At 40.0% G+C, this 17,687-nt stretch overlaps 1 protein-coding gene across 1 annotated transcript in view; it reads left to right on the forward strand.

The window, feature by feature from the left end:
- Positions 1-1,572: 1,572 nt before the first annotated feature.
- Positions 1,573-17,687, forward strand: part of RMDN2 (regulator of microtubule dynamics 2) — a 45,677-nt gene continuing 29,562 nt past the window's right edge. Inside the window, exons 1-4 of the mRNA XM_066315916.1 lie at positions 1,573-2,217; positions 8,460-8,655; positions 9,609-9,711; positions 13,380-13,440. Of these exons, the coding sequence (XP_066172013.1) occupies positions 1,763-2,217; positions 8,460-8,655; positions 9,609-9,711; positions 13,380-13,440 (815 nt within the window). The 5' untranslated portion in view covers positions 1,573-1,762. The remainder of the gene's footprint in view (positions 2,218-8,459; positions 8,656-9,608; positions 9,712-13,379; positions 13,441-17,687) is intronic.

The raw sequence follows: 17,687 nt of genomic DNA on the forward strand, positions 1-17,687 counted from the left end.
GACGAATGGTCAGAGCAGGTTGTCTGTAATGATCCTTCTTCTGTTCAAGGCCAGAAACAGGAGCCAGATCCTTTTGTCATAAAGGGCAAAGGAGAGTCTTGTGAGAGTCACCAGTAAAAGTGATCTCAGATGGGACAAAGGAGCAATACCTCTGATAAATACAAGTTCTGATAAATACACTCTGATAAATCCAAGTTCTGCCCCTCTACTCTGCCCTGATGAGACACCATCTGCAGTGCTGCATCCAGCTATGGGCTCCCCAACACAGGACATTGAACTGTTGGAATGAGTCCAGATAAGGAATACCAAGTTAATCAGAGGGATGGAGCACCTCTGCTATAAAAAATGCTGAAAGAACTGGGATTGTTCAGCCTGGAAAAGAAAACGCTTTGCTGTAACCTAGTTGCGGCCTTCCCCGTACCTGAAGGGAACTTAGAGGAAAGATGGGGCAATACCACTTACTAGAGCAGGGAGTGACAGGACAAGGGGAAATGGGTTCAGATTGAAAGAGAAATGGTTTAGATTAGACACTGGTAAAAAATTCTTTACTGTGAGGGTGGTGAGGCACTGGGAGAGATTGCCCAGGGAAGCTGTGGATGCCCCGACCCTGGAAGTGTTTATGGCCAAGCTGGATGGGGCTTTGACCAGGCTGTTCTAGTGGAATATGTCCCTGCCCATGGCAGGGGCACTGGAAACGAATAGCCTTTAGGGCTCCTTTTCACCCCAAACCGTTCCATGATTCTATGCTAAATTGCTCCAGACTTTGGGCAATCTATAATGGACTTTGGTGAAATCAGTTTCACGCCCTTAGATGGCTGATATAGCAATGAAGCTTTTGTGCCTGGACTGCCCTTTTGTCTTCCTGGCAAATGGGCGGGGTTTCTCCGTGATTTTGCAGCTTCAGGTCTCCACCAACGCGGTGGAAACACAATTTCTCTACGGCCTACAAGTAGCAAAAGATTAAATCGGTGAAATCGAGTGGCCACCAGACTGAGGACAGACACTCGAACAGGTACATTTGCTCTAGAACGGCGCATTTCGAGCCACGTCCGTGGCGGGTGCAGCCGGCGTCCCGCAGCGCCGGGGCCCGCCGGGATCCCCAGCGCCGCGGGAATCCCTCCTCCAGCGGGCAGCGCGTCAGCGGGGCGGCGGGGCCGGCGGCGCGGCCGAGGCCCGGCCCCCTCGATCCGGGTATCGCCGCCCCCTTGGCCGCGGCGGGAGAGCTGCGGGCTCCTGGGCCGGACGCGGCGCTGCTCCCGGCTCGGCTCGGCCGTCCGTACGTACCGGGGGCGGCGCTGGGCTCGGGGCCGGCGCTGCCGGGGCGGCCGGGCCGCGGGGCTGCGGGGCGGGCGGGAGGTGGGCTCCGGAGCCCCTCGGCGTGGTGGGGCTGGGGGACCGGCGTGACGCCCCTCCGGGCGGCGCTCCGGCCTGACAGCTGGGGTGCTGCCTCTCTGCAGTGGCGGAAAATCCGATTATATGAGTTTCTCGCATTAAAACAAACAAATCCCAGGGTGCCGGGACGGTTCACAGTGAAGGCTGCGGTCCTGCCCACGTGCCCGCGCCCCTCACACTCCCAAACCCACTTCTGTCTTGTTTTTGCTGCCTTGTATTGCAGAGCCTGCAAAAAGTGTAACTTTGTGTCTGCCGTTCTTCCTGCCTTACACTTTCGTGATTTCAGAACGGAGCAAGTCGTTTGCGTAGAGCAGGGGAAAACATCTTAAACTCTGTTATTGTTGTCTCACAATTCTAGGAGCCTGCAGAAATGTCTCCCTTTGAAAATAAAGGACTAATACTGGGCCTAATGGCAGGGACTGCTGGATTAAGCCTGGTGCTGGTTTGGTACCGCAAGATCCGAAAGCCCGGCGCAGCTGTGTGTGTACGTGCGTTCCGGGATATAGGTAACAAAATTAATTCTGCGGGCTTGCAAAATGAGGCTCCTAATGAGCAGGGAGCAGTAATGGTTTTACATGGAAGGCAACTGCAGATCCTAGAAAAATTGAATGGCCTGCTACTAAGCGTGGATGAACTGAAGAGAGAGGTGGAATTTCTGAAAGAAGCTATTCCAAAACTTGAAGAGCTTGTTCGAAATGAGCTTCAAGGGAAGAGTGATGTTCAGAGAGTTAGCCCATCACACAGAGCAACCAGGCGGAGAAAAGCAGACACAGCTTCTGGTGCAAGAGAAACTACCAGCTCTGAGGAGGCAGAAAGTGAAGGAGGGTGAGTTAATAATAATTTGTATATTCTACTGTACACATGCAGTGCAAGTTGCATCATTACCTATATGAAACTGTAAACAGGAGCCCTTTAAAAGTTTTATATAGATTTTATACTTCTGGAAAAAAATACAAACATTCAGATTAGCAGTTTTTAGATCAGAGAAGGCTCTTGGTGACCGTCTCTGAATCTGCACTATGGCTGAAGTTGGCTTGATGCCAAACAATACAGATTTTTGTTTTATGTTAGGAGTGTATTTGGTAACACTGATGCAGTATTGCTACATAGCTATGAAATGAGAGGCAAAGTTCAGAAGAATAATGGTGTAATTTTGAAAGTGCTTCTAGTGCAAAGTGTCTTTGACAGAGTTTGTTCAAACTGTACGAATGTTAATGTGCTTTTCCTTATAATTGTTTTTTATCAGCCTCACAGGTGAGTTGTTAGTGTTCTGCCTAGAGGCATTGCATACTATGGAAGCTATGTCTGAGCAGAACCTCTGTACAAATGGCAATGTTTATGTATATGTGCTGTTGTATACACTTTCTGGTGGCCCAAAAAGTGACCATGAGGAATTTAGGATACTGAGTCAGTAAGGCAGAAAGTTCCTAGTTTTGACCACATCTTGTAGTCAAGTTGTCGTTAATGGGATCTTTTATTCTCACTAGTTGAGGAACACGCCAGGGGATGATGTGTACCAGGAGTCCAGGAGAGGCACTGTATTTTTGTCTTGACATTAATCTCCTGTAATTACAACTTTGTTTTGGTATAATCAGATTAGATACTTACATGCAATTTACTAATACTGTGTTTATAGCAACTGAGTTTTTTGAGCCACTTCTCAGCGTGTCTTACAGGTCTGTGTAGGCAGCATTATGTCTGTAAATTGCCTATCTTATGTCAACTTTTCTCTTTAAAAATATTTTAACTAACTATCATATTCTGATGACAGCTAGCATGCAGCATATTAATGGAATTCTATATTTAAAAGTTTCTCCACATTTGCTTTCAGTTCCTCTGAGCAGAATTTCTTTTTGTGTTACATCCCAGCCCACATGGTTCACAAGTCTTATATTTTGATACCATATTTTAAGACTTGTCAGTTCTATTATGAACCAGTTCTTTATTTTAAGTATTCAGGATTGGCATTAAGTATTCAATGACATTCCTCCTTCAGCTGGTGGAGGAACATCTTGGTTCTCTTAGTTTCTTAGATTATTTCATCCATTGGTTGGTTTGCAGAGGCCTTCATGTTATGAATAAAATATTCAGAGATGCAGATAAGGCAAAGGCACCAGTTTACAAAATACCAGGTCCACAGATGCAAATTCAGGGGTTATTCCACATGTAGCATTTGAAAAATTCTGTTTTCTGATCAGGGGTGATGTGTCGCTCTTTGAGAACAGGCCAAGGAAACTTGTGTGTTCAGGTTCTTTTGTGTGACGAGGAAGTTGATGTGGTGATCCAATACAAGTGATTATAGTGTGCAAGAGCATTGAACATGTCCTTAAGAGAGGCCTTCTCTGAGAAGTATTTGCGTACAGTCGGAAGCAAGGAAGATAATTCAAGGTTATAGTTAGCATTAGTCATTTGGCTATGTTCTTTCCCAATGCTGTTTTTCAATCTCTTTTGAAAAGAGGTGGGCTTTTTTTCCTGTTAACACCTTGTACTTGATGTGCTTGTTTTTCATATCTTCTCTAAATTTGAATTAATTTGATTTCATTTAAGTAAACAAATGATAAAGAAACCCAAACCCTAATGTGTCCAGTTGCAATACGTGTAGCTTTTCCTGAGGTCTTCTGTAACTTTAATGACTGTGGTGCATGGCCAGGAGGGTCAACAGCAACACTTGGGTTTTTTCCAGTTACTGTACATCACCACTTCACATGCTGTAGGCATTACACCATGTGCATTGTTTTGTACTCTCCTGTGGTGAATTCCACACACAATGGAACATTCAGGTGCTTCTTTGTGCACTAGAGAAAAAAAAATGCTCTTTCTTACTGATAAAACATTTTTTCACCTTTCTGTACTCCCATCTAAACTGCATGTGATGTGTTTCACTGCCTCAGCAGTAATTTCATGATCTAGAAGATAGGATTTTGCTTGAGTTAAGCACTTCTGGTTTTAATTGGCAAATGGGTAGATGCTGAGAATTGACAGATTAGTTTATCTGAAGAGTTTTATGGATTTGTGTTGTATGACTACATTGGTTTCAGGTTTGTAAACTTCTTGCAGAAAAACTTTTAATACTACCTAGTTTTTTCATTAAATATTGGAAGCTGACAGTCTCTGATAAGGCTCTCAGTGCTTTGATCTGCTCTGGGCATGTTCTCAATGTCACTGTTGGTATTCAACACCCTGGGAAGAGAAGCTTTTTGTTTTGCTTTACAAAAATATATATTTCTGTAAGTGGAGAAATACCACATGTGTTTTAATACATGAACTATATTTTTACATAATGACCATCTGAACGGAAGGTGCACTGAATGGATGAGACATTAAATGGTAAAGCGTGTGGTTTCTAGTCTGTGCTTTTCTGTATACTATTTTTTTTGTTTGTTTCAGTTCCGGTAATGTCCTAGTGAAAAAAAATCAATGTTTAACATTTGAGAATGTGTAACAAGCAGTCATTCATTTACAAATACAATAAATTGTGTCTAGATGACCACCTGGAATGGAGCATGTCACCAAATTCTCCTCTTTGTGATTTTTAAGCTGTTTCCTCCTTGATACGGCAGTGATAAACCCTGGACATCAGTGTCATGCTCGGCCCCCGCCTTCAGCTGGCCCAGCATCCAAGGTCTTCAAACTGCATTTGACATCAGGCACCAGAAAGATTCACTGCAGTAAATTCTTTTCTGACAGATGTTCTATTTATAATTTTTCCTTGAAATAGTTTAGTCAACAGGAAAAAAGAATTCTCTTGCCTGTTTCTGAGTATCACTTCACTTAGCATTTGCTGATTTATTTTGCTGTTCATTTCTTTTAAATGCAACTTTCAGTTGGATTAAGAATCCAGTTTGCCAGACTTTTCCTTGAAAGCCACTTATCATTACTGATGGATATGCACTTTGCTGGATCATACAGTGCAGATTTGATCCAGATCCATCTGTGACATATAATCACCTTTCTGTGGAATTAGCCAGAGCAGATGAGAGGGTGTTTGTGTCAGCTTGTGGGTTTTTTCTAAGTTGGCAGGGAGATGACATATGATATTTGATCTGTCTAAAAGCTGAAGTGTTGTGAACAAATGGTACCTGGTTAGGCCCAGTGTCTGCCAATTTATGGACACCCCAATACCATTTTTGAACCACCCAAGTGTGTTTATACCACAGGGGTGTTTTATACCATGTAGCTCAGGGTTTGTTTTAATCCAGTACTAGGTGCTAGGATTTACTGAACTGCTTAACCACGGTGGGGTGAGTATCCAGCAGTTTCCATTTGTTCTTTGAACTTTGAACAGTCAATTGTGATACAGCTGAGTCCTGTTGGTTGATCGTTGCCCCTCACATTCTTATCACTGTTTTTTTCTTTTATTTAAAATCTATTGGTTATAAAGGTGAAAACAACTTGGCACTGCCTCCAGATATTTTTTAGACATTCTTCCATTTTCTCAAATATTATCAATGTGTTTATCGCTTGTAAATACTCACTTTTCTGTTTATTATCTGATAAAACCTCTTGCAGGAAAATACCAGGTAAAATTGCAGATTTCTATTGAATGGAATATTTGTAAAACAAACCATAATGACTGTTTCTGGTTTTCTGTTTATTTCTTTTTTGGAGTAGTGTTATCAGTCCTTCAAGTCCTGGAGTTTTTAAACTGTGTTAAGAATGTCCAGTTCTGTTTGTGTTAGTACTGATTTTAGTGCTTTAGAAAGTGTAGATGTATAAGACTGTTAGCTGCTTTGTTGAAGGCAGATCTAGCTCAACAAGGAAATTGAAAGTTATGACATTCTAGTAAATGTTTAAGAGGGTCTGTTCCACATTTGAATTCTTTGAGGCTTCATAAAGAAGGTAAGTAGAGGAGGTAGGAGAGAATTTGCCATGACAGTGGAGATGAGGGAATGGGTGAGAAATGACCCTGCTGTCTCTGTTGTTTTGTAATTAGCTCCTTGTGGGTTCACAGTCTCCCAATAAATATATGACTTGCCTGATGTCATCTGAATTCGATGTTTGGCCTCAATTTGGTGTTTTGTCATGACATTTGATATGCTGGAAATCTCTGCTGGGATTGTTTGGACTGACAGCCCAATGGGCTTGGGTGTCAACCCAACCTTGTATTTGTCATCCAGCCATTATATTTTTGCTGGGAGAATAGCGTTTTCTAATAATCATTTTTATCTGTTGTCTAATGCTGAACAGTTTTGATCATAGAAATTTTAGCAGATGTTTATGCAGCAAAGGTAAAGAATGCAACATCAACACTGACTTCTAAACACTGATTCTCACTTTCATATCTACCTGATTAGGTAGCATTTGATGCAGTGCCCAAATTCTTGTAACCGGGGATAGTGTCTTTTCTGCTTAGTTGTTGCTCTTTTATATTATCTAGTGCCCTTATCTTAGGTTGGGAATTGCCCAAATCCTCAGTGCATTTATCTTTTAATTAGGGGGAATGGAGTATCTAAACCATATGAGGAATGATGTTTTCCAAACATACTTTACGTCATGGAGTTTTGTATTGGAGCTTAAAGATTGTTCCATTCCCCAGGAACTCCCTTGTACATTGTATTAAGTTGGGGCTCTTACAAATGCAGCCATGATATGTTTCTGTCTCCACTTGAAAATAACTATGAAAGAACTATATACTCTGTTTTTAGACATGCTTCAGAAAATGAAAATAAGTGTTCTGTGACTGAATATAGTCTCTGCAAGTTACAGCATAGGATGTGTCATCAACTTCAGCATCATCAAGATTATGTAAAACAAATCCGTAGAAACATTTGAAGTTCCCCATCTCTGTTCTGCTCCATGATATTTTTTCAGTTTCAACATGTACGCATGGTCTGTGTATATATTGTTTTATCCAAGTGTATTTTGACTCCTCTTTCCTCTGTCACTGGTTAATTTTGCAGCAAAACTGTCATGCCACATCTAACACTTCTGTATCTTCACAAGCAGCTGTACTTGTTTGTTTAGAGGCTGTAAGTGTATCTGCTCTGATACACTGATCTGTTCTGAAAGCAACATATTGAAAACAGAGTATTTAAAAGTCATGATTAATAACCTTCATTTTGACTGCTAGCATTCTGCTCTGGTTGTATTTTTGAAAAAAGAAGTAGATTTTGTATATTCTGACTGTCATGGCCTACTTTGATTATTCAGTTACTTAATATGTATAGTACATTCCATGCTTTTTGTACTCATAGTAACCATTTAGAAAATCTCTGAACTTGGCAGCTGATAGGTTTACATTATTACTTCTCTGCGGAACAGTGTTTTCAAAAGAGGAAGTGCAGAAGATGAGGCTTCTCTGTCCATTTTTAGTACAGAAGCAAAAGGCTACTTTTTAACAACAATGCCATCAGCTCCTCTTCTTTGAAATTGGAATACCCTAATGTATTCTCATCACTTTGGACAGTAAGGCCACCTGCTTATCTCTGTGTGATATTTATGCTTTTGCAAATATTTCTTTGCCCTGGACTGCCTTGTCCTGAGTACTTGTGCAATAAGCATCATGAATTAATATAAGCTCTTTTCCAGTTTCAGATACTCTGAACTTCAGAATGCTCAGAAGAAATAAGGAATTTATAACAATGGTGTTATTTTTATTGGCTTGTATTTAGATCTTGAAAGTGTTTAAGAAAATATGGTATAAGTGATTGTTATAGCACTTATATTTTGGTTAGTAAGCTCATTCCTATTTCAAAAAATAGGGAAGTTGAGGTAAAGAGTTGAAGAGGCCTATTCAGGGTTACAGAGCATGTCTTAAAGCACATTAATGATTTCAAGTGTTCTGCATTTGAAACACAAGGCTACATGTGTTTCTAATATGTATCTGCATTTTTTAATGGAGTATAAGCAGCAGGACAGTATAATTACTTACCTGTTATGTTTGGAATATGATTGTGCTGTCCCTTTGAAGATAAAGGTTTTGTAATAATAACAATAAGCTTGTTATCATTAATAAAAATCCTTTAAGGTTGGACAACTGGGATAAGTTGTGCTCTGAATTTTTTGCTTTTTAATTTAACAGTGCCGTTTTTTAAAAAGAAAAAAATGGTTATTTTCTGTGATTTTAGTTACCTTACGGCTCATACTGATTCTGAAGGAGACTCCGAGGAAGAAAAGAGATGTATGAAATCACCTGGTGCCATGGTGAAATCAGAAGAAGATGAAGACTTATTTAATTTTTTACAGCAGGTGGACGGTTTGCACAAGGGTTCAGAGGATGATAAAAGGGAGGGCTTCAGACTGCTGCTTGAGAAAGAGGACAAGGTATTGTGGGTAAACTTAATGTTATGTTGATATTAACTTATGCTTTGCACTGCTTTTGAGAACTAAACATAAGCTTTAAAATGCACATAGAAATGGATGATGAAATTTCAAGCATGTTTTTAAAATACAGTCAAAAAGCAGTATTTCGAAGTGGTGTCAATATTCATGTTGTGTGGGCACAGGAGTTCTACTATTTTATATCCCATTCTAATTCAATAACTTTGAGGCTTTGTTTGACATAGGAATTCTTGCATAAAACAAAGAAAAGTCATGGGCTTTCTTGGATGTAAATTGTACTTCTGCTGGTTTTGGAATAGTCTGTGTGAGAAAATCCTGTAGAATTAAGCAGTAACCAGACCTACTGTTCTTGAACTATGAGCATCTAGTCTGCTTGTACCTTTCTAATATCCTTCATGTGAATTTTTCCTTTGACTTTACTGGCCCATATGTAACTCCAGATAAAATTTAAAGGTGGTTTGATGCTCAAGTCCGTGAAGCATTTTATTCTGGTTTGGCAAGCATTAGTTCTGATTGTATTTTCATCTGAATATTGGAACACCAAAGAAGGTAAATGAGATAATGTGGTGCTTATGGCTTCCCTAAAGAAAATACACATCACTTTGTTCAGAGATTTGTTGTGCTTTACTGAATTATCTTGTAAATGGTTATATTAAAAGACATTAAAACTGGTTTTTAAAATAAAACTTCTTTAGACAGTCTAGGGTGTTTCTGAAAGCTGTATTCTCTTTTGTTCATGGAAAATTGGTCAATTGGTTCTCAAGCAAATTAGTTCTAAGCAAAAAGTAGTATGTGGAAGGATGGAAAAATAACAAAAATTTTGCCATCTTCTGATTACTCGCTTTAAGCATGGTTTTAATTTTAAGCATTGTGGAAATAAACTGTTTATATCACATTCTGATCACTTAAATTATGTAGCTGTCCTCTACTTTCAGTATGAAAACTGTGTGGACTTTCTTTGGAGGCTTGCACGTGCTTATGGAGATCTGTTTGAGATGACTACTGATGCTGAGGAGAAGAGGAAATATGTAACTGATGGTAAGAGGAAAAATGTTTATGAAGAATGCCATATGAATGTAGTGAAACATGCTTTAAACTTTGGTTAAGTTTTCCAATATGAGGAATTTGCACTCCAATAAATGGGAGCATTTGTACTGTAATGATAATGTTCGTGCAGTATACCACCACAGTTTACAACTTCATTTCATTCTCCCCACAATGAGACATCCAAAATCAGTGGCAGAAAAGTATTATGGGTCATAATTGAAGGCTGTTGTCTCTGCAGATTGCCTTAAAATCCTGTATTTTGTTGAGAAACAGATGGATGCAGAACGTGAACACTCCCAGATGCTGTCAGCACAGTTTCTTAATTGCATCTTTGGGAGAGCAAGAGGAATAAATAAATGCTGAGGCTGGGTCAAAGTTTGTTTTTCTGCTTTCCTGTGGTCAGGGAGCACTCCTGCATATCAGCAGCCTCTTTTGTGGTGATGATGGGGATGAAACTTTGTCAGTCTGGAGGAACTGTTGACCAGAAACAGAAGTTGTGTGTGACAATTGATGTTGCTTCCAGACATCTCTCCCCATATGTCCTGTTTGACAATTTAATCGCCACAAGATTTTAATTTTCTTCATCATAGCGCTCTTTTTTTGATTGCTTTTAAAAGCATTGCCCTTTCTTTCACTGTCTGGATGGATATGGGCTAGTTTTATTTTGGGCCTTCTTTTTATTACATTAAAACCTACATCTTCTCTACACTGTGCCACTCTCCTCCAGTCAAGGCACTGTTCGTAATCCTTTTTGCCTTTATCTCAGAGCACTTCTCTCTTTCTTCTGTCTCTCCATTGCCCTGTCCTTTTTTTGCTGCACCAAATCAGGTTTTGTAAGGGTAGCCCAAGTTTGGGTTATTTTGTCTTTTGTGACACCTCTCATTGACTTTTTGTTCTGTTTGCAGTGACAATGTCACTGACAAAGCAGTTTCAGCTATCCTTTGTCGTTCTTTAAAGGCAGTGTCATGCTTTCGTGCTGTTGTAACTTATTCCAAAGACAGCCTCAGTTGTCTGGGTCCTTCCTTTTCTTTCCTTCAAGGTCCTTCCTTTTTCCGATCCTTTTGTCATCTAAATACTCCTGAAAACTTGCACTGTCTTAGCAACTTAATTGATACTGTCTTTGCTTTAGTAGCAACTTGACTTTGTACATAAATCCTACAATGCAGTGAGGACTATGACAGAAAGTAAATGAAAACAGTAAATTCTCTTGTTGGATTGTTTGCATTTACCAGTGGCTGGACTTGAAGCTGGCCAGGACTGTGGGAGACAATAAAAAGTATTTCTTCAAATGTATCAATGGCAATAGGCGGTGTAAAAATAACATGAGCCCATTACAGGATGAGTGTGGTCACCTCACAAATGGGGACATGGACAAGGCAGAGATGTTTAATGTGTTCTTTGCCTCTGTCTCCAGTATGGATGATGGAGCAAGGTGTTATCAGTGCCCTGAGCTGGAGGACCATGGCTGCAAGAATGATCAATTCCCAGTCAACCTGGGAATTGTGTAGGATCTGCTGCTCCAGCTGGATTCCTAAAAATCTGTTGGGATTCATCCAACAATGCTCAGAGAACTAGTTGGCGTCATATGAAAACCTCTCCTGATGATTTTTGAGCAGTCTTGGGAATCTGGAGAGGTCCAGCTGACTGGAAGTTGGCTGACTTTGTCCTTATTTTTAAAAAGGGCAAGAAGGAGGACCCTGGAAACTACAGGTCTGTCAATCTAATTTCAGTGTCTGGTGAGGTTATGGAGAAGATTATTCTGGGAGGTATAGTAAAACATCTGGAGGACAATGCAGTCATTGGTCACAGTCAGTTTCCTTCATGAGAGCAAAGTCCTGCTTATCAAACCTGACTTCCTTTTATGGCAAAGTACCCCACCCAGCTGATCAAGGGAAACCAGTTTATGTAATATTTTTAGATATCTGTAAAGCTCTGGATACTTTCTCTCACATGATCTTTCTCACAAAATGTCCAGCACACAGGTGGATATACACGTCATGGGATGGGTGAGCAGTTGGCTCACGGGTAAGGCACAAAGAGTTACAGTGAATGGGGTGACATCAGGCTGGGGACCTGTCATCAGGGGTGTTCCACAGGGCTTCATCTTGGGTCCTGTGCTCTTCAACATCTTCATAAATGACTTGGACACAGGGCTGGAAGGGAAACAGAGCAGGTTCACAGAGGATACAAAACTGGGAGGAGCTACTGAGTTTCTTGAGGGCAGGGAGACCCTGCAGAGAGACCTTGGCAAATCAGAGAGCCGGGCAATCACCAACTGGGGGCAAGGGAGGGGATTGTCCTGCTCTGCTCTGCACTGGGGCAGCCTCAGCTCCAGTGCTGGGGGCAGGTTTGGGTAACACAATGTAAAAAAGATTAATGTTAAGCTATTGGAGAGCTTCCAAAGGAGGGTTACAAGGATGGTGAAGGGCCTTGTTGGGTAGCTCCTTGTATGAGGAGCAGCTGAAGGCACTTTGTCTGTTCAGCCTGGAGAAGAGGAGACTGAGGAGAGATGTCACTGCAGTTACAACTTCCTCATGGGAGGAAGAGGAGGAGCAGACATTGATCTCTATGGTGCTCAGTGACAGGACCCAAGGGAATGGACTGAAGTTGTGTCTGGGGAGGTTTAGGTTGGATATTAGGAAAAGGTTCTTTACCAGAGTGTGGTTAGGTACTGGGCTCCCCAGGGAAGTGGTCACAGCAGCAGCCTGAGAAAGTTCAAGAAGCATTTGGACCATGCTGTCAGGCGCATGGTGTGGCTCTTTGGCGTGGTCCTATGCAGGCCAGGAGTTGGATTCAATGGTCTTTGTAGGTTCTTTCTAACTGAACATATTCTGTGATTCTGTAACTGCATGTAACCTCTGCTGATGGCACAGCAAAAGACAGGGAGAAATAAAGAGTGATGGAATGAAAGTGGGTCTTAGGTGTTGAGTAACCAGCCTAGTTTGGCTCCTTCTCATGAAGTGGGAGTGGTGGCAGCCTTTTCATCTCAGTTTTTGGAAGTGCTGCCAAGGGCTTGAGACTGCAGGAGAGCTGGCAGTAGCTTCATGGTTATTTTTCATTCCACTGGGTTGGAGGACTGTGTATGCTATTCTTTGTTTTTATGAAGTTAACTTACACTACAGAAATGTCAGTGCAGCTTAATTGGTTGCAGCTGAGACTCTGCAAACAGCAAGCATCTCATCTAAACTTCTTACTGGGAGCGTGGGTTTGATCAAATCACCTACTGTCATCTTTATTCAGTTAAAAGTGGAACTTAAGGGAAGGCTTTGTGCTAGAAAAGAACTTCCAAAGGCAGGAAACAGCTTTGCTGGTTCTTCTGACAGGTGCTTGTCTTACCTGCTTCTAAGGCTCTTCAGTCTCACAGACATGATGCCTTCCTTTGGCAGTCCAACCTAATCCTTATCTGATTTAACTGTGTCTGAATTGGATTTTAAAGGAAAATACTAAAATTGCATGTATAGTTTACATATACTTATATGTAAGTGTATGACTATGTAAATGAAGTAAAGCCAGGGTGTTACACTGTTCATCTAAATGTTTCTAAGAACAGGAAGCAATTTCTTTGCTGCTACAGTAAATCAGATTGCTTTGTTCTTGGGAGTCACCTAAAACGTGGAAGAGTACAATAAATCCTTTCATATACTGTACTCCATTTACAGGAAAGATTAAAGCTGAAAAGGCTGTTCAGCTGGATGCTGGGAGTGCTGAGAGTCACCAGTGGTAAGTTTGAGAAAGTTTCTACAAACTTGTGTGCATTTATTAAGTTCGAGAAAAAAATTCCTAGTTTCATTAATTAATATTAATTCATTCATATTTTAATTAACAGTAAGTTTATTATTTTATTAATAATATTAGTCATTAATATTTTTCATACTTTTATGAAACTCAATTATCACCACTTGCTGCTAAAATTGCATGGAAATATTCTGTGAAGCATTTATTATAGCATGTAAAACAACTCAATAACCACACTTCAAATAAGTACCAAGAAATGTAGATAAGAGTATTTACTTAAGCCACTATTTTATTGGTTGGAGAAGCCATAGTTTTCCATTTACATTCCCTTTCAACAATTCACAAAATAATGTCATTTGACCTTGAATTTTGTCCTTTCCTTTGCTTGTAAGAGCCTAAATTGTAATAATTAAAAATAGACATAGAGGACTGTGGAAATTTGAATTAACTTCACAGTTTTTGTTTTACAATATAGTTTTTCTCCAAGCGTGACACTTAGTTTAGTTTTGTAGACCTTGCCAGAACTAACAAACTCTGCAAATGTAAATATTTTTTTATCAAATCAACATTATCAGGTAAAAGATAATTCTGCTGAATTCTAGCTGATAGTTCCTCATCATAGTATTTTATAAGTCAATTTTGCTGAGCTCCTGATTTCTTTTCTAATATTATTAGCTTTTCCTTTCCATTTTGGTTTCTACAATCTTCATTATTTTTTTCTTTGCACTTGTGGGGTGGGTTTTCACTAAACTTTTGCATATCTAAAACAAATACTTTTACCCCAGGCTCCTTTCACAATCTAAAAAGAAGCAACTGCTTCTGCAGTGCAGATCACTGGAGTCAATTTTGCCCATTTACTCTTGCATGAGGGTGAGATGAATTTCTCCTGAGGCTCAGTTGACAACATCTCCATTGCCTACAAAGAGAATACATGTCAGCTATCTCAGGTTTAGATACTTGATTAGACACAGACATTGTCATTTAATTAGGTAATTCTATGTCTTGCTTTCTCTCTTTCTGAAAGCAATTTACAGCCATTTCTGCTCTTTGCTTGACCACAGTCATGGCCACTTCCTCAAGGTAATGCTGGTGTACCCCTCTCAGCTAGAACTCTGTGTATAAACAACCACAAAATCACAGTCAAGTATGAATCTGCGCCTTCCTTCCTTCTCAGCCCACAAGACTGACAGAATATCCCAGTATAAATACAGCTTCACTGGCAGAAACTGTGCTGATAAACCCTTACATATAGTTCAGGGAGATGTAGGTGGTCTGCTGGACTTCACAAGCGAGATCCTGTCCTGGCAGGCACATCTAGCAGGGGAAGAATTATGAGTGTAAGGAGATGTGTTCCAGAGGTTAGCTCAGAAAGCTGAGTTGAGAGGCTTAAGAGGAAAAATCTTGCATTTTTTAAGCTACTACTTCTTGTAACAGGCAATGGATTTCTGTATGGTTTGCTGTTTTCATCCTTCATGCATGCATCTGGGTTGCAAGTGAACATGAGGTTTTTATCAGTTGTTCAACTGATGTCTTTCTAGACATAGATGGACACTATAGATTAAAATAGTTTGGTATAATTTTTTTTCTGAATATATTGTCTGCTTGCCTGTATTTTCTGACTTGCTGCATGATTTTTAAAGTGTGATCTAAGTGTAATGGTTGTGCCAATCAAACTGAGGCTCTAAATACTGGGCAGAATGGACTTCCATGCTCCAGAGGGACCTTGGTATATAAAAATAGTTGTTCAATCTGTGGTCCCAGTAAATATTTTTCTGCTGTGCTGCTACTTAACCAGTTGGACTTGTTTTGTAACTTTTTAAAACTTGTTTTATTCTATTTGATTCTTTATAAAGTGTTTTACACACATTTAATTGCTTTCATATTTATTTCTGGCCATTTTTCAGGTTGGAGGCCATTTAGGTTTGTAAATGCATTCCCTCAAGGATTAACATTTTATTTCAAAAGTGTTTTTTTGTCCTTTGGGTTTTTTAAAATCATTGGCTTGATTAATGAAATTACTGGAAGATAATGGGCCCAGCACTAAACTTTGAGTGCTCAGGTTCACATTAACCTGGTTCTGCAACCATCTATACAGGGGATTTAATCTAAACAGTATTTCCATGATTGGTTTTTTGAGGAACATCAGGTAGGACAAAGTCAAAGGCCGCATGAACAAGTACATCTCATTTGCTGTGTTCCTCTCACAGTCCAGGCTTTTTTATCTTGCGAAAATTATTTTTTATACAGTTTGTTCACAAAAATCTCGTGTTGACTGCCTTGTATGCTTATTCTCCAGGTTAGGCTGGTTTGCCTGTAACACTTCTTCTTCTCCTTCTCCCTGACAGCAGCCATGTTTGCCTTTTTGCTTGCTGTTGAGGCTTTCTACATTACCTATGAGACTTCTGTAGTCAGTGTGTCAGATCTATATAGTTTGGGGCTAATGCAATTTTTTCTGGTTTATCTAAACATTATTTTACATGTTAATCCCCATGAACAGGAAATAAGACTTCAGGGAATCTTCCCTGTAAAAACTGTGCTCTCAAAGTTGTATTCTCAAAAGGTATTCTCAAAGAGAATTTTGCCTGGGGTTATAAAAAGACTGTGTATAAACAGGTAACAGTCCAATCTGATTAAGTCGTGGGTAAATAGTACGTGAAAGTAATATGAGATCCATAGTTAATAAAATATTTATAAGAGAGAAAACAACTGCAAAGAAAAGAATAGAACAAATATTTATACAAAAAGATGCTAGGAGCCCTAGTGGGTGGTCAAGATCAGAGCTGAAGGGCAGTACCCAGCTCCAGAGGGACACCTATATGTTGTCTGTGTCATCTGTATCTGCATGTGAGCAAGGGCCTGATCCTGCACTTATGGGGAATGGAGAGTAGAAAGGCAGCGTGTGCCATTTGATGTGCCAGGGTATTTGCAGAACATGACAGATATCACACAGGACCTTTGAGGTCTCTACACTTCCAGGCCATCATGCACACGTGGTGAGAAACCCTAGGGCATCTCCAGTGGCAGTAGGCACCTGTGTCCAGGCAGGGATCCTGTGAATTGAATAGAGTCTCTGCTGGCTGTAATAGGAGATTAGGTACACAAATGAGAAGCTCAGCATGAGTGCAAGCTCAGTATGAAAGCAATGCTGTCTCAGACCAAAATCCTTCCTTTTCATCTTACTGCCAACAGAAAATTTTCTAAAGCTGTACAAGGTAAATAATCTTAGCCTCTGTAAGATGAGCCCATCTGTTTGTTGCATGTTAAGGCTATGTCAGTCTGTATCAGCTATTGATGACCAAGCTGTTTTTCTGACCTTGACTGAAGAAAGTTTTTGTTGATTTCTTACTAATTTCTGAGGGGTTTTGATATTTCCAATCAGCACAACTGAGGTTTTCACTCATGTTTGGTATAGCTGCTATCTATGTTGTCTATTCATACATTATTTCTAGTGTTCTCTTAAACTGTTTAATATATTATGGCTTACCTAAATGAGTGAGGATTAAATGATAGCCTATTCTTTTCCTGGTCCTGTACCTTGCTCTCTACTTACAGTTAACCCTTGTGGAGCAGGGGAGATATAAGTGACGAAGAAATTGAATTCAGCCTCATTGGTTTCATCTTTTGTCATTATTTCCTCATTGCTAATCATTCTGCACTGTCTTTTTTTTTTTTTTTTTTTTTTTTCCTTCTGGTGTATTTATTGAGACTTCTTATTGTCTTACCAATATCCCTGGCTTAGATGTGTACTCTTCTTTTCATTTTTAGAGTCAATTTATTTAGGGTTTTAAGTTAGTTGATAATTCCTCACAGGAGCTGAATTGATCTTTAAAAATATTCCCTGCTATGACTAAAGAGTCATTAGCAGCTGTGCTGTTGAATATTGTCTCTTACTAAACCTTCTATAGAACTTTCTCTAACATGGCATTTCTTAACAATTTCATTTTTCCCATTAAAAATGTACACTGTGCCTGTCATGCAGGGGTTAGGTCTATGGACCATTTGGAAGTTTCTTTGGGAAGCTTATCCCTGCTTGCTTGAAAGCTCTATTTACCGAATAAACGAGTTCTTGTGACACCTTGACCCTCATAATTGTCCTAGTGTAGACAGAGTTATACAAGCAAAAACATCCCTTTTCCAGAGCAGGTATTTTTCTGTTTCATGGAACTGCCATAAGGTGTCTGTGAGACAGAACGCATTTTTTGTGTCCACCAGTGGAATTTAGCGGAATGGTT

The sequence above is a fragment of the Sylvia atricapilla genome, chromosome 3 (genome assembly GCF_009819655.1).
Source record: "Sylvia atricapilla isolate bSylAtr1 chromosome 3, bSylAtr1.pri, whole genome shotgun sequence".
Lineage (NCBI taxonomy): Eukaryota > Metazoa > Chordata > Aves > Passeriformes > Sylviidae > Sylvia > Sylvia atricapilla.